The sequence below is a fragment of the Oryctolagus cuniculus genome, chromosome 5 (assembly GCF_051225735.1).
Source record: "Oryctolagus cuniculus isolate XC-2025 breed Fujian yellow rabbit chromosome 5, ASM5122573v1, whole genome shotgun sequence".
NCBI lineage: Eukaryota > Metazoa > Chordata > Mammalia > Lagomorpha > Leporidae > Oryctolagus > Oryctolagus cuniculus.
In genome coordinates this window covers 15,623,651-15,650,164 of record NC_142871.1, presented here as the reverse complement: position 1 = coordinate 15,650,164, position 26,514 = coordinate 15,623,651, and the positions used below count along the sequence as shown (strand labels likewise).

The 26,514-nt window shown below is 39.1% G+C and overlaps 1 protein-coding gene across 12 annotated transcripts in view; it reads right to left on the bottom strand.

The window, feature by feature from the left end:
- The window catches only part of SYNE1 (spectrin repeat containing nuclear envelope protein 1), a 551,459-nt gene that overhangs the window by 105,878 nt on the left and 419,067 nt on the right, over window positions 1-26,514 (bottom strand). For all 12 annotated transcript variants that reach the window (XM_089332568.1, XM_070073379.2, XM_070073388.2 and 9 more), the window contains 11 exons: window positions 19,979-20,080; window positions 15,358-15,477; window positions 12,384-12,584; window positions 9,953-10,126; window positions 6,715-6,846; window positions 6,055-6,251; window positions 5,241-5,373; window positions 4,337-4,519; window positions 2,831-2,980; window positions 2,132-2,308; window positions 1,510-1,665 (listed from right to left, as the gene is read on the bottom strand). In XM_089332568.1, coding sequence (XP_089188694.1) covers window positions 1,510-1,665; window positions 2,132-2,308; window positions 2,831-2,980; window positions 4,337-4,519; window positions 5,241-5,373; window positions 6,055-6,251; window positions 6,715-6,846; window positions 9,953-10,126; window positions 12,384-12,584; window positions 15,358-15,477; window positions 19,979-20,080 — 1,725 coding nt within the window. The remainder of the gene's footprint in view (window positions 1-1,509; window positions 1,666-2,131; window positions 2,309-2,830; window positions 2,981-4,336; window positions 4,520-5,240; window positions 5,374-6,054; window positions 6,252-6,714; window positions 6,847-9,952; window positions 10,127-12,383; window positions 12,585-15,357; window positions 15,478-19,978; window positions 20,081-26,514) is intronic.

Sequence of the window (26,514 nt, the reverse complement as noted above, 5' to 3'; positions counted from 1 at the left end):
CGAAAGAATATTTTTAAAAATGCAACCCATTAGCTAAGGAACCCAACTCTAGGAACCTGAGCTCTTTCTTATCTAGACCAGAAAAAGCTTTGATTAAGAGCATCAGGAGATCTCTTCCCACATGTCCCCAAAGAAAAAGTGCTGATTGGAAGGGACACCATGACCTAATCCAGTTCTTTTAGCAATCTAGTCTTTTAAAAACCAGGATGTAGGGAGAGGAATTTCCTGCACAATCACTTCACAGTTGACTATTCAGTTGTTCTTGGAAAACACTGCAAGAGAACAGTCATAACTAATCTGTAACACAGTGCAATTAGTGAATTAGCTTAAACAATTTTATTACAGCATTAAGTGTAATTCTCACATTTCTTTCGTATAAACAAGAATACCAGAGGATCAATTACATGTTCCTAAGTTACTGAAAACATTTGAGCTACAAGTGTACCACCTGAATCCTTGGTCCTCCTTACTTACAGTTGGAGACAAGCAGGCTGTGTGTGTCCCCCCGTGACAAAGGAACACTGTTGCTTTGTATACCGTTGGGATACCTACATCCTATCTCAGAGTGCCTGAGATGGAGTCCTGGCTCTGCTTCCAATCCAGCTTCCTGCTAATGTGCCTGTGAGGCAGTAGCAATGGTTCAAGTAATTGGATTCCTGCCTGTCATGCAGAAGTCCAGGTTAGAATTCCTGGCTCTCGGCTTCAGACTAGCATAGCTCCCTCTATTGTATTTGTGGAGTGAATCAGCAGAAAAAAAAAGATTTATCTCCATCTCTCTCTTTCTGTCAAGTAATATTTTTTTTAAAGTAGAATGGGAATCCAGTCAAGCCTCTAATACTAACTTCCATGTATAAGCAATTCAGAGATGATAAAATCAAGTTAAATCACATCTTAAAGAAGTGCACAGGCTAACCCCGAACAATCTAGTTTCAGCAGCAAGTTCTAGTATTAAAGAATATTAAATAGACTTATGAACTCTAACAAGCAATGTGGACCCTGTTCATATTCATATTTGAATAAATTAATTTAAAATGCATTTTTTAAAGATAAGGAAATATGATTATCAACGAGGCATAAAAATACTAGGGAATTATGGTTACTTTTTTTGTAGTGATAATGTTATGATTGCATAAGAAAACACTGATTGTCTAAGATGCATATGGTAGTTTGTAGGAATAAAATGACATGTCTGGGATTTACCATGCAATCTTTAAAAACAAAGAGAATTCAGGAAAATATACTGAAAAATATTGATAGCTATTAAATCTAATGATTATAAGATTCCTGGCATTTCTATTTACAAGAGTAAAAATTTTCATAATTTCGAATTTTGAAAAAGCAAGTGCAAAAAACCTACAGTTAGGAAACTCTATAAGTCATATAATCACAGAAATTTGATACCAAATGTATCTATTTACACATAGTTAACTCATAACTCTCAGGCCTTCAAACTCACTCAGCACATGTGTGGAACAGTGGAAGGCCCATGTGAGCCACTTGGGAAAGTACCTGACAGTCTTTCAGTGAGTTCTGCACTGAAGCCTGATCCCCAACTCGTTGCTGTTGTTTTAGTCTCTTTTCCTGGATTTCAAACCAAGTTTTCAGACATTGTACGTTATTTTCATATTCTGACCAAGATTCCAATAAGCCTTCCAACAGCTGGATCTGAACAAACATAATGACATAAAATTTGAAATTTTATGTTAAGATCAAATCATTGGCAAGCTAATTACTCAAGCCACTATTTTCTCCAAATTAAGAATTGCTAAAATAAGGTCCATTATATATATGATTATAAAAATTCTGTAAAATGTGAATCAAGTGATACTGTTGGTAATCAAGAGAAGATTGATGCCAACTTGAAACAAAAATAAAGGAATTAAGAGCCATCTTTAAAAAAAAAATTGAAACAACCCGACACAAGCAAAGAGCAGAAAAGGTACATAAACAATTAATAAGACTAAATAAATTTAGAGTAATAAAATCCTCAATAACATTATCAGAGGCATTCTGGAGTCCAGTACAGATATACTGCTCTAGAACTGGGTTTCTCTTACCGACCATGCCTGTTTCGGGGGAGGCAGAGGGGATGCTATGATATATAGGAGCAGCCGCAGGTCACTTGGCTTACCTTCTCACTTACTAGACCTTGCAAGATTTGCCAACTTTTATTCATTGCTCCCAGCTGCTCAGCAAAATCAGTCTTATCACTCCGTTTACTTTCCACATCCTGAGTGCTGATTTGTAGCACAGACTGGTTCACAAAATCAACTGTCAGCTGCTTACAGTTAATGTCTATCTTAAAACCCTAAAAAAAAAAAAAAAAAAAAAAAGAAAGAGGGGGCAGTAACACAACCAGGAATTGTACATATCAATGCCTTACTATTTTACCAGGAATTAAAAACCTTAAGTGACCTTAAGACTAACATGATAACGTCCATTATTTAGTTCATTTATTCATATGACCCATTATTTTCAAAGGTAAATATTTACCTGTACACACTCATACAAACATATACACAGAGACATATAAATATAGGAGGATGTTTAGCTAGAAGATATAGCACTGGATAGCTTATAAAATCTCACTATAAATACTTATATTATTTGCTTTCATGATTTCCTTGATTTTTAAAAATAACACAAAATTATTCAAAATTATTCCTAACACCATACAACTTTTTTTTTTGCCTGTAACTATGGATTCAGTTTTCTTGGTTTTGAATGCCTGTTTGCCACCATTTATGAAACTTATAAGACCTGATTTCATAATTTGAGTTTTTTAGTTCTTTCAAATAAAATGATCTAAAAAGGAAAAAAAGCTAATTACCTTATATTTCTGAAGGTATTCATGAATTGCCTTGTAACCTATGCAATTTTTTATATCCTCTTCATCCTTTTGAATCACACTTTCCATTAGAGAAATCCAGCTCATGACCTCAGAAATGGCATGACGGGAAGGCAGCTTATCCATTTGGAGCTGCACAAGTTCGAGACAGAACAAGACGCAAGTGTTAAAATTCAAACCAAATTCTGCTACGTAAAAACCCTATATTAATTCACATCATTGTACTCAGAGATAATAACACTTTGCAATGACATTTTCAGATCTTAACCCCATTAGAAGGTTCAAATTAAACATCAAGCAAACACTGAAAGATAATAGTCATTTTATGTTCGCTTGATATCCAATACTATAAACACTGTATAAACATTAACTAATTAATCAAAACACCAGCAAGAAGAAAATATTATTCTTATTTTACAGCTAGTTTTATGAGCTTTAAAAAAACAACTACAAAACACTCAACAGATGTATTTTATTAATTATCTTGTAAAATCTCTGTATTATGACTCAGGAATGTGAAAAGAAGAAAGAAAAATACTACACTACAAGCTATCATTTTCTAGACTTTTGGCACTCTAATATTTATTCCTAAGAGCATAGCCAATTCTCTTAGTCGTTAATAAAATATACTTAGAATTCTGAATATTAGTATATCACTCATTTATGCATATACTTATTATAATGATTTGGAGGGGTAAAAGCAATTATTAAAAATTCACAGATGAACTTCTCTGTGATAATGAAAAACACTGAGATCGACGTGGAGCTGTTTCTGCCTTCTAGGAATGGATAGCTGCTGATTAGGAGAGATGAGGCATACACATTAGACATAGCTCGTACCCAGCAACTTGAGGATGAACGTCACATAAAGATAAAGGTGAAATGTTCTGGAATTTCTGCGGAGATAGGTACATTCTGTACACCAGGAACGCCGACATGGGCCAGATAATGTGTTTTAGTCAATCATAGACCACATATATGATGGCAGTCCTATACATGTTTATCACCTAGTGATGCTGTAGCCACCCTCTTGTGTGTAAATACACCCGGTGATGTTTGCACAATGATGAAATAATGCAAGGAGACATTGCTCAGAACTGCACTTCTGCTCATGACTCCACTACACCTACACTTATTGAATGCCAGTTGCCCTCTTATACACAAAATAATAATCTCTGACATGTGTTATAAATTATCAGCACCACTGACTCTCTTACATTTTATACATGAGAAAACAAAGTTTAAACAAGGCCAAAGATTTCAATACATACACACATACAAACACACACAACACGTTAAAGAAATATCATCTGGGCAGGGCTTTGGAAATAGTTCATTTTTAATATATAATGAGATAGAAGAAAGAAAAAATAAGATCTCTGAGCCAAAACTGATTTAAATATGTGAGTAAAAGCAGATTAACATGGTTCTCCATTTAATATAGCTTAAATCATTTACTCTCAATAAGGCCAATCCTTATTTTTCTACCTGGTGGAGCTTTTCTTGGACAGCTGGGATATTTTTCAGTAGCTCGGTCCACTGGTTGTCAATGTGACACAGCTCAGCACGCAGGGCAACTGTGTCCAACTTCTTTAATCGAAGAAGCTGATTTCCAGTGCTCAGGACAGATGACTTCAGGGAAGATTTGGCATCCACTTCTTTAGAAAACTCCTAAAAGAAGTAGCAATGTTTGCAATAGGGGTAAATAGTCAGATATTTCATGTAAGGAAAGCAACCAATTTAGTGAATAAAACCATTTTCTCTACATTCTGAGGCTGGAGTTGTGTTGGGTACTCCAGAGGAACACAAAAGCAGCACACCTTGCCTTCAAATAAAAGCCAACTTCAGCGGCTGGCGCTGTGGCATAGCAGGTAAAGCTGCATGCTGCCTGCAGTGCAGACATCCCATATGGGCACCAGTTCGATTCCTGGCTGCTCCACTTCTCATCTAGTTCTCTGCTATGGAATGTGAATGCAGTGGAAGGTGGCCCAAGTCCTTGAGCCCCAGCACCCACGGGGGAGACATGGAAGAAGCTCCTGGCTCCTGGATTCGGATTAGCACAGTTCTGGCTGACACGGCCAATTGGGGAGTGAACCAGCAGATAGAAGGCCCCTCCTCTCTCTGTGTAACTCTTTCAAGTAAATAAATCTTTTTTAAAAAAAAGTCAACTATGAAGTCGCTACTTAAAAACTATGTTAAAGAGGCAATGTTAAGTCCTTGAGCCCTACTATTTTGTATAATTATTAAACACATAAAATTAATACAGACAGGTTAGTTTAAAATACTAAGCCTTTGACAGCCGATTTCCTTGTTACCGATATATGGGTCAGACCTTGCCTATATATTTGAAAACAATGAAATCAAATCAAACGCCTTATATTCTCAGACTTACCAGGAAAGCATTGAGATGATCGCGGACCATCTCCAGTTCTTGTGGGACTGTCACAGATTGCTGAGCCCAAAATTCTAGCCTGTCTCTTGCTGACTGTAACCAGTGACTCAGATCTGCAGACTCCCGTTGGTAACTGCAAGTATATTAATGAGTTAAGTAAGTAAGCTTCCAGTCCCCAACTTTTTCTTACCCATGTTTGTTGAGTGTTTTCAAATTAGGGACACACAGTAGACTCAGAAGAAAAGTACACTTAGTTGTTACTCTAACACTCTTTTCTCTTAACATCCATGCCTTGATAAAGGCAGTCTCTCCAAGTTTCAGCTTTCCTACCCGTAAGCTGAAAAATAAAAATAGCTTTCTCCCCCTTCACATGGATGTTGCTTAGAAAATATTAGAATTCTTGCAAAGAAAGGTAGTATTGAAAGAGTGTACTATCACATTCCAGGTAACCCTTGGATACTTCCCATTGCCCCCTAAGAAACTTGTCCTTAGTTCACACTTCCTTTTGTTTGTCTTCTAAAGCTTTCCTATGGGACTCCCTCTCACTGACCCCCATCCCAGCAATAGACTATGTGATGGAGGAGGACAGTTGGAAAGTTAACTGCATTGTCCATCTGTCTCCCTGCCCAGTTTTAATACTAGGTTTATGACTATACAAGACTCCAACTAGTGACTTTCTAATATCTTTATTTTCCATACCATGCCACAAATTTCTAGAGGGACCACATCTTTTCCAAGTCTGACACCCAATAGCCTGATGAATACACTGCAATACTTATGTAAAAATATGCAAACCAGTTACTATATGTGTTACCTGGTCCAGTGTTTCAATATTGTTTCCAGTCTGTGAAGTTCCTTGGACACCTTGTTGGTATTATTTAGCCAGTGCTCTCCAAGTTGATTTAGCTGGCTTTCCAGATCTGAGCAGCTAACGGATATCAGAAGTCGTTTCCCATCATCTAATACCTGATACAGTTTGGGCTGGTATTCATTAAGACTGGATTTTAAATGCTAAAACAGATGAAAATATCAGGTTAAAAGTTTGGATAGTGCAATTTGTTTAAGAATTATAATTTCTGTGGTGCTTACACTGTTCAGATTACCCATAATTTAAACATAAATGATTTGTACCTAGGTAACATTGAAAACATTAAGACATTTCATCCGTATCATCCATATCTAGTTATAGATGCTCTTTCTTCTGGTAGTAACTTTAGGTGCCTTTTTTACAACTGCCAAGAATAATGTGACAACAGCATAAAATAGAGAAAATGCTTAGTAGGGTCTGAACTTTCAAAAAGAATTCTCTTTAAAATAAAAAAGGAAGATCTGCTTTCAACATGTTAATAACTTGAAAGCGCAAGGAGTTAATAAGGCATTTGCTTACATGTTTGTCTAAATTCCTTTAGCATTATTGGGCACTTTCAATGGAAATACAACAACTTGTCATCCCGAGACATCCCCAGACACAGACCTGGTAGAGCACGATCCGCTCCCTGAGCCTGTCCTCTCTTTCTTCCACCAAGCCCACGCTCGGAAGGCTGCTCTCCACCAGCGCCAGCTGTCTGCTCAGCTCCTGCTGCTCTGCCTCCAGATGAGACCACGTCTAGAAACACAATACTGTCTGTGAGCTAAAAATCCTCATGAGAGAAAAAAGTGCACTCGATACATTCTCTTTCAAGTCGTCAGGGGTGTTTGTGTGGGGATTGCTTGGGGGAAGCAAAACATGGCTCTGAAGCAACTAATCAGCTGGTGATTCTTTAAAGCCCCATGAATGGGCACCGGTGTTGTCTGCAACTAATCAGCTGTGTGACCACGGGAAAGATATTAAACTCCCGTGACCCTCATTTCCCAGACATTAAAATGGAGGTAATAATACTGTCTTCTTCATAATGAGAACTAACTGGAATAATGTATGCCATTATGGGGTATGGGGGATGCACGGTTTCATTTTTTATCACAGTAAGGGTTTAAGTCAAAGAGATAGTTTACTTTTCATGTAGCAAGTGAATGAAACACATTCCTTTTGCACATAAATTGAAAGCACAGCTTTCAAAAACTCAACATATAACATAGGCATTTCTGTAAGGAAAAATGTGTCACTTATTCCTAAATTCAGATTTTTATGTTATGTAAAACTAGAAAAAACATTTCTAAAAAAATCAGTTGACATTTTTTCTCAATAATTTGAAGCAAGACTCAACAGTTTTAAAACATGTGTATGTTCACTTCAATGTGCAGGTGGAGTGGGAACAGGGCATAGCATGGAAACCTGTGCTTTTTCCCACAAGCTTACTAAATAAGTATGGCCATGCACTGTTTGAGACCTTTAGACCAAACAAAATAGGAAAGATCTCTGATTTAGTTAAGTTAACATTCCAGTGAAGGGAGATAGAATAGCAACAATAAACAATACACCAAAAAAAAAAAAAAAGTAAAATTGATGGGCTGTTAAAGAGTCCTTGTGCTCAGGTCTTTGTGCGGAGGCTGTAATTTCAATGGCATGATCAGGTAGATCTCACTGATCTACAAAGTTCAGGCCATGAAACCAGACAGATAGGTGTGGTTTCCGGCTCTGACACCAATTAACCACGTGCCTTAGTAAGATAGTGCTTGCAGACGCACTCCCAGAAGAGAGATTGACACAGCATCTTAGAGAGTAAAATGACCTCGATGGATTCATCTGCAAATCAAATGCCTTGCCTGACATATATTGTTAAATACTGACTGTTCTCACAAATATTTCAAATATTAAAAAGAAATTTCTCTTCAGACTCGAGTAGATTGGGGAATTTCACAACTGGCCTGCATGTGTGTGGGGTTAGCTAGCTATGACAATGTTGGCCCAGAGAAGAAGATAAGACTTAGAAAAGTATAAATATGAGAGTACTTCAAAATGGTCACGGGAAATGAAATTAAAAGATGTTTTGTTGCAAAAAATTTTGAAATCCATGAATTCATGGGGCCGGTGCTGGGGCGTCGCAGGTAAAGCCGCCACCTGCAGTTCTAGCATCCCATATGGGCACGGGTTCAAGTCCCAGCTGCTCCATTTCTGATCCAGTTCTCTACTGCTGCCTGGGAAAGTGGTAGAAGATGGCCAAGACCTTGGGCCCCTGCACCCATGGTGGGAGATCCAGAAAAATCTCCTGGCTCCTGGCTTCGAAATGGTGCAGCTTGGCTACTGTGGCCATCTGGGGAGTAAACCGGCAGATGGAAGACCTCTATCTCTCTCTGCCTCTCCTTCTCTCTCTGTGTAACTCTTTCATATAAATAAATAAATCTTTTAAAAAAAGAAATCCATGTATTCAAAGAGTTTTCAAAAAGTAATAGAAAATACATGCATTAATTCTAAAAAATTCCCCCCCAAAATAAATTTATCCTTTAATTCCAATATTTCAGACTTTTTGAAGTCCCACCATACATCCTATAAGCAATCTAAGACTGGTAGTATCTGGGAAATGGATGAGGAAGAAAGGAAGAGATATAATTTCAAAAACTTTCATGGGAAAAAGGAAGGATGTGAAAGCAGAAATAGTTGAGGGCAATGACCTGGTTACTGAGAACAGGAAAATGTTGTTTTGGCATTGCATTTACCCAGGTTGCATAGATTACCCATCAGTCTCTGCTGAGCACCAACTATGTGACCAGGGCATACATTTGTGGTGAAGCTGAACTCCACTTCCAAGTCCATCTGACTCTACAGCAGTAGCCTGAGAACTTATTTTGCAATGGTCTAAGTAGCAAATATTTTCAGCTTTGTCTCAACTACTCACATCTCTCTCTAGAGAGTGAAAACAGCCACAGATAACAATGAAATGGTTCCAACTTTGTATATTCCAACAAAACTTCACAAAAACAGGCAGTGAGCTCTATTTGTCCCATGGCCCAGCCTTGGTTACAGACTATTTCCCTATCTTCTTACCTACAAGATCTAGCATATGAAACACCATTCCCTTCACCGAGAAGACTTGCCCTGTTGTATTGGTTGTCTGTCACCTGTCTGTTGCCTCACCAGTCCATGAGCTTGCTGAGACCAGAGTCCTGGACATTTGCAGCCTGCATTCCAAGTATCTGGGAAACTGGTGGCAGTTGATAAACGCTAAATGAATACATGCTTGATTCATTCATTTACAAAGAATGAGTGACTGAGAGTGACTAAATAAATGTGGGAATGTAATTGGTGACAAGGAAGACAACAAACTCAAGGTGATCCAGGTGAACACTACAAATGACTCTGACAATCTGGGTCCATGTTTTCTGATTTCAAGCCAGTGTTGCAAGGCCAAATGGACCCTTTATTTTCTGCTTTTGGAGCACAAAGACCCAGACTCAGTTGCTGTCCTCTAGACCCTGAACACCAGGGATAGAGCTTATCTAAGCAGTCACTGAAGTCGGGACACTCCTAGGGATATATTTCTACATTTTTTCGCTCGTAATTCAGCCATCAGTCTGAACATCAAGAACCCACCTCTCTCCATGCATAGTCTGATGTCAGTATTCACCTAGCAGACTTAACAGTAAGGGGCAGCATATACCCAAACGCAAACAGGAAATACAAGGTAACACATATGTAACAACAGAGCAGCACAATCCGGAGTCAGAGAGCGTGGCCAGTTCCCAGGCACGGCGTATCACCTAACACCGCTTGGCTTGCAGGTCTGCTCTGCCACGGGGAGACTGCAGCAGGGGAGCTGCCACACCCACAGACTCACCTCCAGAATGTACTCCAGCTCCACACCCCTCTTGTGAGCCTGTTTCAGCACAGCAGATGCCTGAGTCATCAGCTCCGTGTGGAACTGGGTCTCCTTTGGGACTGCAAAGCTGATTATCTTTCTGAAGAGTGTTTCCGTCAAGATCATATGAGATTCCAGGCCCTGAAAATATTCCTGCAAATTTTTAGGTAGAAAGTGATCAGTGACTCATTTATACAATACCAGGTGATAAAAACGGTCTCGGGTGCAAAAGTTGATAGAAGTCAATCAATACCCAACCAATACCTCTCTACTACACTCTGCTCATCCTCACTTTGCCCAGGCACTAACTGTTGGATGGGGAGATGGATTCTACTGTCCTAATCAGCTTCTGTTGTCTCTGCATTCAAGTGCATCTACTCACTGCTGTGCACAGACCAGTGTCCCTTGAACAAAGATCGCTATATGGGAGCAGCTACTGAAAAAAACTCCCATGTTCTCTTAATACCACATCCCTGTGCCCTCTGGCCTTCGACCTTTGGTGACACAGTTTCTCACTAACTCCATCATACCCCTAGCTGCCAGTGTGTGCCATCGGAATGCCTCACTCCCAGTTTCTCATCTTTGGTCTCTGTCACACTGTTCTTCAGATGTTCTCGGTTGACATTCACTAAGATCCTCCTTCCTCCATGCCTGGGCTTCAGGCTGACTTTTAAACTTCCAGAGTGTTTGTCATGCTTATTACTTTTGCCAGGCATAGCTTGACATACGCTGTTTGCTAACAAATATTTTAAAATTGCCCCTATTATACTTATACATAATAGAATCGTAGGCCTTGTACAACCCTACAAATATTTTTGAAATTCACTTTTATGTGTCATAGACCCTGGAGGATGGAGATAAGGCCAATCTCATATCCTATCCCCAAGACCAATAACAGTAACTAATTGAGTGCCTACTATTTGCTTGCTGTTCCTTCAACACATTACCTGACTCATGCTGTCCCTGAAACAACTCTTCAATCCTCGGTGGAGATAGGTGGCTTTATTTCTCACTTTTCCAGATGAGAACTCTGAACCACCAAGACCCTGTGGCTTGCCCAAGCCACATTGTCAACTGTGGCAGAGCGGGGATTTGAACCTGGGCTATGTGGCTATGTCTTTGTCCCTCACCTGCAAACTGCAGAATTCTATCTCCAAGAAAATGGACAAGTCAATAGAACCTAAAATCATTATTTTAAATTGACAATTATTTCATCTTAGAATTTTAAAGTTGCAGTTGATCTTGGAGGTCATCTAGTCCAACCTTCAATGAAAGCGGAGGTTCCTTTCACAAGGCTACCTCCCCTGACATCCTTGGCCTGACTTCTTATGGTCAGGAGAGCCTTTTGTTCATAGGCATCCCACTCTTCTTAGCATACTTCTTTTCTTGAGGTTTATTTCCCTGTTATTTATACTCATTGATCCTAGTTTTGCCTCTGGAATAACTCAGAATGATCTTTTATTGCGATGGTCATAGTTGAGAAAAAACAGCTGTGAATTTTAAAGCAGTGTTTTCAAAGCCAAATGATAAAGCCTCAAAATACCATAAAATTTGGACAAAAGTCTCTGGGGGAAAAAATAGCTAAAAGTACAATTCCCTCTCACTTTTCTCCCCAAGCCCACCATTTTTAGCCACTGAAGAGCTGCCGAATGTACAGGCTGTTAACCAGCTGTAACCCAGTGGGACTTTAGGTTTCCTTACAGGGAACTCCCATAGTCTGGGAGGCTAGCTTTGTGGACTGGCAAACTTTGCATGTTCTTTTTTAATATGCAGGAGAGAGGGAGAAAGGGAGAGAGAGAGTGTGTGTGTGTGAGAGAGAAAGAAACAGGCATCTCTTTACAGAGCAGTAGTATCTAAGCTGAGTTTGCTCACAGCACACGCAGATAGTGTCAGGCCCGCCCATTTTGTTTACATTGTATGAGGATTCCATGTCCCCAAGAAGAAACTGAGGCCTACATCAAATAGAAGTGCATGCATTTAAAGGTCAGAAGAGTCAACTGATCCATGGAATAGACAGGAACCCCGTCCCCAAGCTGAATGGGCAGCTCTGCATTCCCAGAGCAGAGCGAGAAGTCTTTGATCAAGAAGAGGCAGGGCAGAGAGAGCATCTGGCATTAGATACACAAGGGGGCACAGAGTGAAAAGCAGGGGAAAGACTGGAGCTGCAATCCTGTGAAAAGAATCCTTGAGTCTCCCCTTGATTGTAGTTTATGTAAGGGAAACGCCTGTCTAATAATAGTGACAACTAACTGAAAAGAAAGATTTCTGGGCTTGAATATACATCTGTTGCCCTTTTAAAAGCTAAAGTATAAAGGAGGAACTCAAAAAGGACACAGTATTAGGTTTTAGTAAGTATATATCATGATTTGAGAACATACTCTCACAACCACGCTTCTCTCTCATTTTTTACCTTGTGTTTGTCCAGCAGTTGCTGGATTTCCTCGTTGGAAGACACAATGATCTTCTGGTCCCCTGCCATCTTCTCCCGGCCAGTTTCAAGCAGGTCAGCCAGATCCTGCAGGGCCCTTTCGTACTGACTCTTGAGTGCAAGATTCTGATTGAGACCACTCCGCCGGGAGCTGATGGTCATCATCAGCTCGTCATACATGTCCTGAGAAACAGAGACCAGCACTCACTCTCAGTCCAGACTCCAGCCCCGCCTTTCACTGCCTGGCACTTCCAGGCCCCACCAACCACAGAAGCACCTTCAGGTGTGCGGCCCACAGGCCTTCTGCACATGCCAGTCATCTGCCTGCTTCTCTTACGAGCCTCACTTGGAAAACTTTTTTCCAAAAGAGATAAGCTTTGGATCTCTGTTCCCAAGCCTATAATATATGGTTTATATGATTGTTGTATTAAAAGATTTTGAAAACTTGGTAGTTCAAGTTATCTTATTAATATTGTTTAGTATTTTTTTTTTTTTTGACAGGCAGAGTGGACAGTGAGAGAGACAGAGAGAACGGTATTCCATTGCCATTGGTTCTTGCTCCAATGGCCGCCGCGGCCGGCGCACCACGCTGATCAGAAGGCAGGAGCCAGGTGCTTCTCCTGGTCTCCCATGGGGTGCAGGGCCCAAGCACCTGGGCCATCCTCCACTGCACTCCTAGGCCATAGCAGAGAGCTGGCCTGGAAGAGGGGCAACCGGGACAGAATCCGTGCCCTGACCTGGACTAGGACCCGGTGTGCCGGCGCCGCTAGGCGGAGGATTAGCCTGTTGAGCTGTGGCACCGGCCTGTTTAGTATTCTTAGCTATTCTTTCTTACTTTGAATTTTTATTTTATTTTCAATTGACAGGTAATAAAGCAAAACAGAAAATGGAAAAAAAAGAGAACTTTATTTTTAAAAATTTAGGTATGGAGTTACTAAGGAAGAAGATTATATATTCAATAAATAACCTGGAAACAAGTTAACTATTTGGAGAAAATTTGTGTCATAAACCAAAATATAATTTATATTGATTTTTAAGAAGTAAATAAAATTTTGAAAAATCTCAGAGAATAAAAATTTGTTGATAAAAATAAGCTTCATATTTTAAGATTCCAAAGATATACAAAGTATTTCCTAGGGGCTGGCATTGTGGTTCAGTGGGTTAACCTTTGCCTGCAAAGCCAGATCCCATATGAGCACCAGTTCAAGTTCCAGCTGCTCCATTGCCAATCCAGCTCTCTGCTAATGCAGAAGATGGCCCAAGTACTTGTGATCCTGGCTCCTACACGGGAGACCCAGATGGAGTTCCAGGCTACTGGCTTTGGCTTGGCTCATACCTGACCATCAAGGCCACTTGGAGAGTGAACCAGCAGATGGAAGCCCTCTCTCGCCTGCTTTATTTCCCTTTCATTTCTCTTTCTCTAACTCTGCCTTTCAAATAAATAAATCTTTTTTAAAAAAATTATTTTCTAAAAATGGCACATGATGTGGATTTGACCACCATTTTCTCAGGGTGTCAATAATTTAAGGTGGTGAGTTGTAGGGTGAAAATGTTGAAAAATTGTTCATGTGACTGAGGGAGATGTCATAGAAAATGGAATTCTAATTTTTATAATGTTCTCAATGTTTACATAATTTTAGAGCAATTGAAAACAGTATCCTTAACACTCCTGTTTGCTATATAATAATCAAATTTTGAACTATGCCTCAAATAGAGTATTAGACACACAGATGAGCTTAATGTGAGGAGAAAGACTTAAGTTTGAGAAAGGCAATGTTTTTGCCAAATGTGGTAAATAACTATTTAAATGGGAAAGATATTTTAAAAGATGATACACCAAAACAAAATTCATTTGAAGCATATGAACTTAATTAACGTATCATATTAAGGTTTAGCCAGCCAAAATGTTTCAAGCTGGACAAATTCAACTTTAATGCCTTTTTACAGCTATGACGTTTCACTGTTACACCTGATGCTGAAGTGCTGTCAGAAAATAATCAAGAAATGCGCACAGCGGAGACTGCTGGCTTATGACTTTGTCAAATATTCAATAAAAGAATGAGCTAGTTAAAAGAAAATGTAATGTCCTATCGTTTATGAGAGCTATTTCATTCCTTTCTGAGAGACAGAACTTGCAACCTCATCCTGGACTTACACTACTAATCCTTAGCTGTCTTGCAATGAGGCATGCAGAGAGAATTCTAATGTGTATGCATGTGTGTGTGTGTGTGTGATTACACACAGCTCAACATTGCTTTTTCTTAGTATAATGTAACCACATTGCCTTTCAGATGGTAATTTTCACTGGTCTGCCATCCCAGTATCTTCCTGCCACCAGATAATCAGATTCCTGTCTACGTGTCAGATCTCAGAAAGCAAACTAACCCCAAGTCCTATTGTATTTTCCTGAGGGATGCTGAGAAGTCTGTTTAGATTTCAACTACTTTCTAGTTTAATTATTTTTGTTATTGTTACAGAATTGAAACAATGTCTCTATTTCTTTCAAACATGCACAAAAGATAAACGGTAGTTTTCAACACCTTAGAAACATTTTCTTAAAAGTATTAACCTGAATATTATTTCCTTATATTAATTTTTGGGAAGACAGTAAGTTTCTCTAGGTAGGATTGATAGTTCTTACATTTTCTAGAGCAGAAAACAATGCTTTAACCAAACTAAACCAGAATGTTTAGCCATCAGAATAATGAAGTAAATAAAAAGTAAATGTCAAAAAATAAATATAATCTCCAGAAACATAGGAACACAATTCATTTTATTGTACTAAATATGGTAAAAGTTTTAGAAAACTTTCTAAAAGTTACTTGTAAGGAAAGTTAAGGCCAAAATGACATGAAATATATAAACAAAACTAGGAAAAGTAGAGAAACTACTTTTTTTCTCAACCTCAAGTTAGGTTGAACTGTTGAAGTACAATACTAGTGGTTGAAAACTGTACCTGAAGTTTAGAGAGTTCTTGCAAGGATGGCTGCTCAATCTGCAGCTTGTCTCCACGCCTTTTTAATTCAATGATTCCTGCATCCAATTCCTTTAGTCCATCTTCTGCCTGTTGTATTGCCTATGTGAGATTCGTGACATTTCATTAAAACTCCCAAGAACATGACACAAAATGTGAGTATTAGGTCTATCTGCTCCTCCTCCTTACACATACATACACACACACTCAAACACACAGAAAAGGAGTCATTTCAGCCAAACATCACTGTGACAGCTATACATTTGTTATGCTATGGATCAACTACCTTAAAGGAAAAGAGACAAGAGATTTAGAGTGGATAGACTGGAGAAAATAGCTTCCTTAAACAAACTAGGATATTTGTGAATAGCACTACATAAAACCGAACCGTGATTTAGAACATAGTTAGGAAACAGCATTTGCCTGAGACCTTCTGGAGGACTAACTCAGGGTTTCCTGAAATGCAGTTGTGAGCATCTGTGGAGAGAGATTCAGTGAGGAAAATACATTACAGCAGGGTCCAGGAATGCTTGCTCATTGTCATGAAGCAGAAAATCAATCAAGTACTAAAGAGGTTGCTATTGTGAAACCGTGTCTTCCCCGTGTGAGGTCTATAGAAAGAGAACCTCATCTTGGACATTAGGGAGCTGACAATCTGGTTGGGAAGTGAGAGGAAAACAAAGCAGGCTGCATACAATTAAGGGCTAAATTTGATGATGCAACTCACTCATCAGAGGCATTTGGAGAGGGGAGATACCAGGTCAGTAAATCTGGACGAAGTAAGCTTTGGGAAGAAGAGCAACCTCAGTTGCCCTCGAAGGATGAAAGGAACTGGACTCCAGATGGCAGATGGAACACATGTGTCCAATTTCTCTTTTCTGAAGACCCACGACAACCACAGCAAATATTCTGTTTGCTTGTTTTTGGTGTGTTTTCTCCCCATAAATCTACAAAGACAAGGGCGATGGGAAAGAAGACAATACCAACCCCAAAGAATGCTGGAAGCTGGGATTCAGAACACGAGAACATGGACTTGGGGAATCTAAGGAGCTGAAGGCTACTCCAGCAGATGATCTCCACTTGGAGCATCGGAAATGTCTGGAAGCCTGAGTGAAGTGGGATGCACTGCTAAACAAGGAGGGCTAGTGAAAAGTTACTTAAGGAGCAGTTAAAAACTCAAACCCCCTTCCTCATTCCCCATTGCCCTCTCCGTCCTTGCAAGATTGAAAGATCACTTCCTGGAGGAGGTAAAGCGGCCTCTGGACTTAGGGGAAACAGCCACGATGGTGCATGTAAGTGCTTGAAAGCTGGAATGACGTAACGGAATGTCAGTGCAGTGCTGTATGTGGGGTTCCAAAGTCTCTCAATCACATTGCTGCAGTAAGGCCACATAGAGGGCATACGAATGTGATACATTCTCAGACGCAGGGCCCACCAACCTACTCTCCAGTAAATCTCAGAATTGTCAGTGCCCATCCGTGCATGGAGTACCCAACAGCTCTTAGTCCCCCACAATAAATGTAGACAACGAAGGATTTCCATATACCTAACATGAAAGATAGAAACCAAAATAAGAAAACAAAAAATAATATGGAGTGAAACATACTATATGAAAATATTTTAAAGAAAATCAACAAATCATTAGTTACCATAAATGCATCAGTTGAAAAACAGAATGGGATAAATTTAAAAGAGGGTCATTCAGAGAACCAATGAGCTTGGGAAATAGTCAACATGTGAACAGTAATGCAAAATTCAGTGGGGCCAGTGCAGTGGTTTAGCGGGTAAAGACACCACCTATTGTGCCTGCATCTCACATGGGCACTGGTTCTAGTCCTGGCTGCTTCACTTCTGATTCCAGCTCTCTGCTATGGCCTGGAAAAGCAGAAGACGATGGCCCAATTTCCCTGGGCCCCTGCACCTATGTACGAGACCTGAAAGAAGCTCCAGGCTCCTGGTTTGGCAGCCCACCTCTGGTCATTATGGCCATCTGGGGAGTGAACTGGCAGATGAAGACTTTTCTCTCTCTGCCTCTCTGTAACTCTGCCTTTCAAACAAACAAATGAATCTAAAAAAAAAAAAAAAAAAAAAAAAAAAAACAAAAAAAAAAAAAAAAAAACTTAGTGTAAGAGTTTGGGGTTGAGATTGAAGATGTCAAAAATAGAGAAGATTGCAATAAGAAAATTAAAGGACTGGACCAAAATATTTAACATCTAACAGAAAGGAATTTCAAAAAGGATGACAGACAATATAGAGAAAAGTATTAAATAAATCATTAGAAAACTTTCCAGAATGGAAATATGAGCTGACAAATCAAAAAAGCCCATTGACCTCCTAGCAGATAAAAATAGACTCTCCCCAAGGCGTGGGACTGTGAAATCTCAGAATACTGGAGCCCCTTGGGAACTAGGACAATTGTAGATTCCTCAAGCCAATATTTGAATCTAGAAAACAATGGAGTAAATGCTTCCAAGCTCCAAAGGAAATTGATTTCAAACCAGGAATTACACAAAAAGCCAAGCAATCAATAAAGCTTGAGCATAGTTTAAGAAATTTTCAGACATACAAGAACTTAAAAAAATACATCTCTTTCTTAGGAAGGATGTACACCAGCAAAACAAGGAAGCAATACAGTAGAGAGAAAGACTTGGGACTCACAAGGAAAGATTCAATAGGAGAAGTGAAAGGAATTTTCAGGACAGTGGAGAAGGAAGAGCCTGAGAAGACAGCTGTGTAGCAGGCCTACTGGGCAACAAATCTCAGCCTGGAACAAGACTCAGCGAGGAACATATTTATAGAGGGTATCATCCTCATGCCTTCTGATGCCATCTTTTTAACCCAAAGAAGGTAGGGGCAGAATCAGCACATTCATCAGTTGCTTTCCATTGATTCAAAGAAGCAATTGTTTATTCCTTACTAATTGTTTACTCCTTTATCTGTGACATTGATTTAGTCATACTGTTCAATAATTAATAAAAATACTATATATCACATCAGAAATTCAATACAAGAAGACATCACTATAGTTGTTCAAATCTTTTTTGGAATCATCCACATTATAAGCCATAAACAAACAAACATCTCTTCATACGGAAGATCTGTCATAAAAATCATATTTAATTTGGGGAAAATGAGGAATTGGTTTCTTTAAAAGCAGATTATATTATGGTCAAGAAAAACGCACAGTCAACAATTCTGTGAACTATTTCAGGTGATCTCTATTTCAGAGGATTCTCTGTTGTCTATCCAGAGGTCCCTTGGGGTCCACTGAAATTATGTTAAGAATATTTATAAGTGCACGTCTGTGTCATATTCACTTAGCTTATGAAACATGAGATACTATGTAGCCTTCCTCCCAAGTCTTCTCTTTTCTCTGGTTTGAGTTCTCACTCTTTCTCATCAGAGAGGCAGCTACAGGAAGCCTCATGAAAGATCTGCCTTGATCCTGGTTGCTGTCAGGCCAACTGCCCATAGCAGATCTGGAACTGACACTCATTCTCACCCTCAATATAATATCCCCAGTGACTGTTCACTGCCAGTGGTCCCTGAGGTGACAAGCACCCCAAAGTGTACAAGACGATCTACCAGGATGAACTGCCACATCTTTGACTTACATTCAACCACATCATCATAAAATGTCATTAATGCCTATGTTTTATGAGATACTTTAATACCCACACATAATTTATAACTAAGTAAATATATGCATGCATATATTTGTGATATGCTTTTTATAGTATAAATATATAATAAGTATAGAGACCACTGGTTTATCTAATAAAGTCCAAAGTCTCTGATATTTACTAGACCCTACAAACTGCCTCAAATTTACTCACCCCATCTTATTTTCAATTTTTAATTTATTTTTATTTTTGAGAAAATATTTTTAGCCAAAGGCTTAATGTCCCCAATAAATAAAGTGTTCAATAAATAAAAAGTAAACAGACCATATTTGGCCAGGAAAACAGGCAAGGGCTATAAAACACAATCAAATCGAAAGATGTTAAATTTCCCTCACATGAAGTACACTTTTTAAGTAGTCACAAAATCATCAAAAGTATTCAATAATATCATCCTAAATTCAGATGAATAAGATTACTTGTGTTCTTCCCTAAATGTTAAGAATTTCCTAAAGTTTGCACTATATATATAAATGTTCTTGCTGTCTGCTGTTTTGATATTCTCTTCTCCAGTCACCATGTGTACAAATTTCCAATTTACTGAGTTTCCTTCTATAAAGTCTTGGTTGATTTTACCCTGGTAGAGACAACCTGCCCACTTCTGAGAGTCCACAGTAATTCCATGTATCTTTTTAAGGCCAGTTTGACTTTCTGTCCTATATCATCGAGTTTCCTATTAATCTCATTATTGGGTGTCAAACTCCAGGTCAGCATTGGTGACTGATATCTTTTCCTAACTCACATTTCCTAGTTCCATAAAAAAGTAGTGATGCAGTCAATGTCACTGTTACTCAAATCTAGTACTCAAAAAATGTATGACGCACAAAAATGCTGTATGATGTCACCAATTTTTCACAGAATATTTGAATTTCATAGTAACTCAGATCTCTGCATTTGCTCTTGCAGGAGGAAGATGTAAATACCTCCATCTGTTGTGCTACAGGCTGTTCGAACACATTCGCCAGTTTCTGCAGAATGATGTATTTGTTGTCAGTCAGCGATGCAAACAGCACCTTCAGATCATTCTAAGGAAGAAAGCAATAGGAAGAGATTTTGGAACAAGGAATTCAAACATATAATACATATTCTTACAAATATACACCAGAGACCCTTGGTATCCTCGGGGAAATGATTCCAGGACCCCCTGTGAAAAACATAATACCTAGATATTCACGTTCCTTATATAAAATGGCACAGTATTTGTATATAATATATGCAATCTTTCCATATACTTTCATTTTTCTTTTTACTTATGTGACAGGGAGGGAGGGAGAGTGAAGGGGAGAAAGCAAGGGTCAGGGTGACTATCACAATGCTGGTTCACTTGCCAAAGTCCGCAAAGCCAGGAGCCAGGAATTCAATCTGTGTCTGTCTATGGGCAGCAGAAACCCAATTACCAGAGACAACATCTGCTGCCTCTCAGAGTCTGCATTAGCAGGAAGTGGGAGCCACAGGTGAGTACTGAATCCAGGCACTCTGATATGAGACACAGGCATCTTAACTACTTGGCCAAATGCCAACTCCCCCCACCCTGTCTCCATATGCTTTAGATCCCCTCCAGATTATTTATAATACATAATACAATGCGAATACTATGTAAATAGTTGTTAATGTTGATTTAGTTAGGGAACAGTGACAAGAAAAATAAGGCTGGATATGTTTACTAAAAATATAATTGTATTTTTCCAAATAGTCTTAATTACAGTTGGTTGAGTCTGCAGTTGCAGAAACTAAGATAGGGAGTACCCCCTGTGCAAGTGTAGGAACTTAATCCCCAAGTGAAACCATACTGTCTTATGGGAAGGCAAAAGTAAGTTATAGCAATTTACTTAGGTGCTAAAGTGAATTTTGAAGAACTTGTTACACAAAGCATTTTCCAAATACAAATACAATTGAGCATGCTAGCAAAATGTAATAATTGTTATAGCTAAAATAAATGGGCACACGTGAACAATGCATATAAAATTTTATGCTAATGACTTTTATTGAGGAAAAGAAACTATAGGTATTATCCTAATTGGATAATAATATATTTTATTTATTTTTTATTTGACAGAGTTAGACGGTGAGAGAGAGAGAAAGGTCTTCCTTCCATTGGTTCACTCCCCAAATGGCCACTACGACCAGAGCTGCGCCAATCCAAAGCAAGGAGCCAGGTGCTTCTTCCTGGTCTCCCATGCAGGTGCAGGGGCCCAAATACTTGTGCCATCCTCCACTGCCCTCCCAGGCCACAGCAGAGCTGGACTGGAAGAGGAACAACCGGGACTAGAACCCGGTGCCCATATGGGATGCCAGCGCCACAGGCGGAGGATTAACCAAGTGAGCCATGGTGCAAGCCCCGGGTAAATATATTTTTTAAAAAGACTTATTTATTTATTTGAAAGACCTACAGATAGAGAGGGGGAAAAACAAAGAGCAAGATCTTCCATCCTCTGGTTCACTTCTCAGATGGCCACAGCAGCTGGTGTCGGAGCAGATAGAAGGCACAGCTTTATCTGGGTCACCCATGTAGATGCAGGGCCCAAGTACTTGGGCCAGCCTCCACTGCTTTCTCAGGCCCATTAGCAGGAAGCTGGACTGGAAGTGCAGCAGCCAAGACTCTAACTGGCACCAATATGGGATTAGGCTTAACCCAATGACCAAGAGTGCCAGCTCCAATAATATAATTCTTAAGAATAATATGATTCTATTTTTCCTTTTGTCTTTCCTTGCTTCTCTCCTTCACTTCCTTCTCTTCATTTCAAAGAATTTGCACAAGCTTATAAAGAAGCTCCAGAAGTTTAGAAAGTAAGCTTTTCCTTGGGGCTGGCACCATGGTGCAGATCAATCCTCTGTCTGCGTCGCTGGCATCCCATATGGGCACCGGTTCTAGTCTCGGCTGCTCCTCTTCCAATCCAGCTCTCTGCTGTGGCCTGGAAAAGCAGTAAACAATGGCCCAAGTCCTTGGGCTCCTGCACCCACATGGAAGACCAGGAAGAAGCACCTGGCTCCTGGCTTCGAAGCGGTGTAGCTCCGGCAGCTCAGGCCGTTGTGGTCATTTGGGGAGAGAACCAATGGAAGGAAGACCTTTCTGTTTCTCCCTCTCACTGCCTGTAACTCTACCTCTCAAATAAATAAATAAAATCTTTAAGAAAAATAAGCTTATCCATGAGGACCAGAGATTTATGAAGAGAAAACACAAAAAGTCTGAGATTTTCGTTCATAGAGATCATTGATTTATATATCCAAACTACTTATACATAAAAGGAAAAAGCTACCGGAGTTTTGATTTTCAATTCCAAAGAGGAAAACCAGAACAATATTTTAATAATAAAAATTTTTCCTGTGATGCTGGCTGTTCCACTTCGGATCATATTCCCTGCTGACACTTGGGAAAGCAGTAGAAATGGCCCAAGTACTTGGGCCGTTGGCACCCATGTGGGAAACTTGCATGGAGTTCCCACCTGCTGACTTCAGCCTGGCCCAGCGCTGGCCATTGCAGCCATTTGGGGGAGTGAACCAGTGCATAGAAGATTTTTTTCTCTCTGTCTCACTTTCTGCAACTCTGCCTTTCAAATAAATTATTTTTTTTAAAGTTTCCCTGCAACATCAGCAAGTAAGCTCTACTTATTGTCCAGCAAACACTTATGGTTGACTGGCTGTTGATCCCAGGCTGAAGCTCAGCTCATGACAACCTCTTCAGTGGGGAAAGTGTATGAGTGCATGTCACCAAAACAAATTCTGTCTTACGAGAAAGATAATCATACCAAGGTAGAAAAAGCATCTTCAAATTTAAGGATATATGGAGGCATTATAATGCAAATGCCAGGCTCAAAAGCAAAATAAGGAGTGAATTATTAGAAATAAAAAAAATCAAAGTGAAAACAAAGCTTGAACAAGAGAACTAGAGGCAATAGTTGATAATAATTGAAATTCAGACCCATCTGCCAGCCTACCGTCCAACTAAATAGAAAATTATAACTGTGCTAGAAATCCAATTCCAGAAATAAGAGTTTGAGATGAGTATGATAATATTTGTATTAGTCAGCCATGTTTACAGGGAGGTCCTGTGGGTCATTATAGCTATCACACATTTATCTATTTGTAGGCATAAAAGATGCTTCACATCATTTGAAAGGATCCCAAATATTTAATCTCCATTATCTACATGTATTTAGAAACCATTAACTTGATCCATCTAAATAAGCAGATACATATGAAGAATGTGTTACAGGTTACAAATTAAGTATATATCTATTTCTTGTACATTATCATTATACTTTCAGTAGCGTATTTTCTCTCTCAACTATGTTCTACTCAAGATCATAGAAAACAGAGCTTAGGATTCTGGAAGCCACACTAACTCCCAGAGGAGCTACTGAAGGCCATAAGGCATGTATTAGGAAGAATTTTTTAAATAAAAGACTTTCAAGGGATCAAATAATCAAATAGATGCTGATATTTTCTTGAAAGTCCAAAGAATATAATTTTTCTTACTCTGCTGATTATACAGGTTAGTTAAGGTATATTTCTATCACACATATAACAATTTTCTTATAGTCTATGGAATCAACAGTTCAATACAAAGGAGACAGATTCTAACTATTTGAGAAACAAATCCACAGAAAGTTTCAAGTTTTAAAATCATCTGCGCACCGGAAACCATTATATTTAGTGAAATAAGCCAGTCCCCAAAAAAACAAATACCATTTGTTCTCCTCTATCTGTAGTAACTAATTGAGTACCTAAAAGGTCATCTACAGAAGTGAAATTGACATTTATATGTGGTGATTTTAAACAGCCCTTGTCTCAACTGTTGAGGAACAACTTTTTTTTTTCATACTATCTGTTGAACTCTTCACTTAGTGTAGTGTTAACCTTATGTTTATAAAGTTAATTGAAAATAGATCTTTGTAAAAAAAAATAAGAATAATAAGAATGGGAACAGAAAAGAAAAAGAAGGGTAGGAATGCAGGCAGGCGGGGAGGGTAGGGTAGGAAGAATCACTATGTTCTTAAATCTGTATATATGAAATGTATGAAGTCTGTGTATCTTAAATAAAAGGTTTCTAGTTAAAATTAATTTGTGGTACCTCACTCATTTATTTATTAAAGAATTCTTTCGTTTCTTCTTTTTTTATCATTTATTTTTCATTTTTTAAAGTAACCAAATAATTACATGCCTAGGAAATTTTCTTGGAGGTAGGACTATGATTAAACAAATTTAAATACAGAACAACTGTTAATAATTGACTGTGATTTCATAGGTATAACATACATCTATAGAATATTATGTGTCCTTTCAAATAGTATTTTGGGTATAGAATAAAATTAGTCCTGCAAAAGATAATACTGAAAAATTAAATTGAAAATGAGGGGCTGGTGCTGTGGCATAGCGAGTAAAGCCACTGTCTGCAGCACTGGCATCTCATGTGGGGGCCAGTTCAAGTCCCAGCTGCTCTACTTCCAATCCAGCTCTCTGCTATGGCCTGGGAAAGCAGTGGAAGATGGCCCAAGTCCTTGGGCCCCTGCACCTGCGTGAAAGACCTGGGGGAAGCTCCTGGCTTCAAATTGGTGCAGCTCTGGCTGTTGCAGCCATCTGGGGAGTGAACCAGCGGATGGAAGATCTCTTTCTCTCTTTCCCTGCCCTGTAACTCTGCCTTTCAAATAAATAAATCTTAAAAAAATAAATAAGAATGAAAGCATGTCATTCCAATAATCATTGAGCACTGATAGCCTACTGGGTTCTTGGTAGAAAGTAAAATAAATGGTTTGTAACTTGAACTTTAATTATATAAGGGACCTTTTAAAATTTCATGAGAAATGTGTATTATAAAAATTATGCATGATTTTAAATTTTATACTAAAATAAAGTTATCTTTTAATTCAATTTTCCACAAACTTTTTGAAGGTCCCTTGTATTAACATTGGAATTCTTTGCCTCAATTAAGTTAGAACACAATATTTTGAACGATCAGATTCTGTTTGTGAGCTGGTCACCAACACATAAAAACTTTTTAGCAGAAGGAAAATGCAGAACATGATTTAAGTAGAATTTCATGATTACATGTTCTGCTTTTAGCTTCTGCAGCAAGATAAGTTCTAGAGTATCCAAGCTTAGTTCATATTTGACTATGACTTGTTATAATTACTAATGAAATTTAAAACTACCAAGACACTGACATAGTAAATGAAATTCAAAAAAGAGAAAATTAGCCTCAGAGTGATCCATAATTTGCACCTTTGATCTGCCTCACGCGTGGCTTACAGACTAGAATGCTGTGAATGTATAACTCAGGGTATTATTTTAAGAAAGATGAATGAGAACAATGAAACACGCTTTGGTAAGTTACCATAAACATACTATGTATATACATACATACAATCACCAACACTTACTTTTCTGACTCCATGTGAGATGCTCCTCATACAAATAAATACCAACCTAAATGGTTTGCCTAAGCCATACTCTTGCATATCCAAATGTCTACTATGACTTTACTGAGACCCTTCCCCAGTCAATGACATCATCAGTCACCCAGTCTTGTCCACTGGACAATGACACTGTTATCCACAATCCTTCTCTGCTGGTCAGTTACTCCCAGCTACCCTCATCTCCAGCCCCAGATGCTCAAGTCAGAACTCCTGGAGTTCCCCTGCAGCTCCTTTTCCCTCATTCCTGACATCCAAAACCACCAATAAATGCTTCCCTCTTGATTCTGCCTTCCAAATGCAACCTGAGTAGCAATTATTCTCCATCTTCTCTGCCATCACTCTAATTCTATAAAATACAAAACTATTCTTCGAGTCAAATCCTAGCTCTATTTCTTGATGGTTGAAAGCCCTGGAGAAGTAATTTAACCTTTATGTTTGTTTCAGATCCTCTAAGTGTTTCAATACTATTAATAGCAACAACAGTTAAAAACAAAACTCTGTGATACATAGCCTTGCTTTGCGTATCAGGCATTGTTCACAGCATTCTGCACATTTTAACTCATTTCACAATGCGCTTTGAGGCAACAATGATGGGCGTAATTCAATAGTTGAGGGTACAGGTTGGCGCCACGGCTCACTAGGCTAACCCTCTGCCTACAGCGCCAGCACACCAGGTTCTAGTCCCGGTCGGGGCGCCGGATTCTGTCCCGGTTGCCCCTCTTCCAGTCCAGCTCTCTGCTGTGGCCAGGGAGTGCAGTGGAGGATGGCCCAAGTGCTTGGGCCCTGCACCCCATGGGAGACCAGGAGAAGCACCTGGCTCCTGGCTTCGGATCAGCCCAGTGCGCCGGCCACAGCGGCCATTGGAGGGTGAACCAACGGCAAAGGAAGACCTTTCTCTCTGTCTCTCTCTCACTGTCCACTCTGCCTGTCAATAAATAAATAAATAAATAAATAAATAAATAAATAAATAAATAGAGGGTATAAAGTCTCAGAGAAGTTCAGCACCTGCTTTGTTCTTTCTTTTTTTTTTTTTTTTTTTTTTTTTT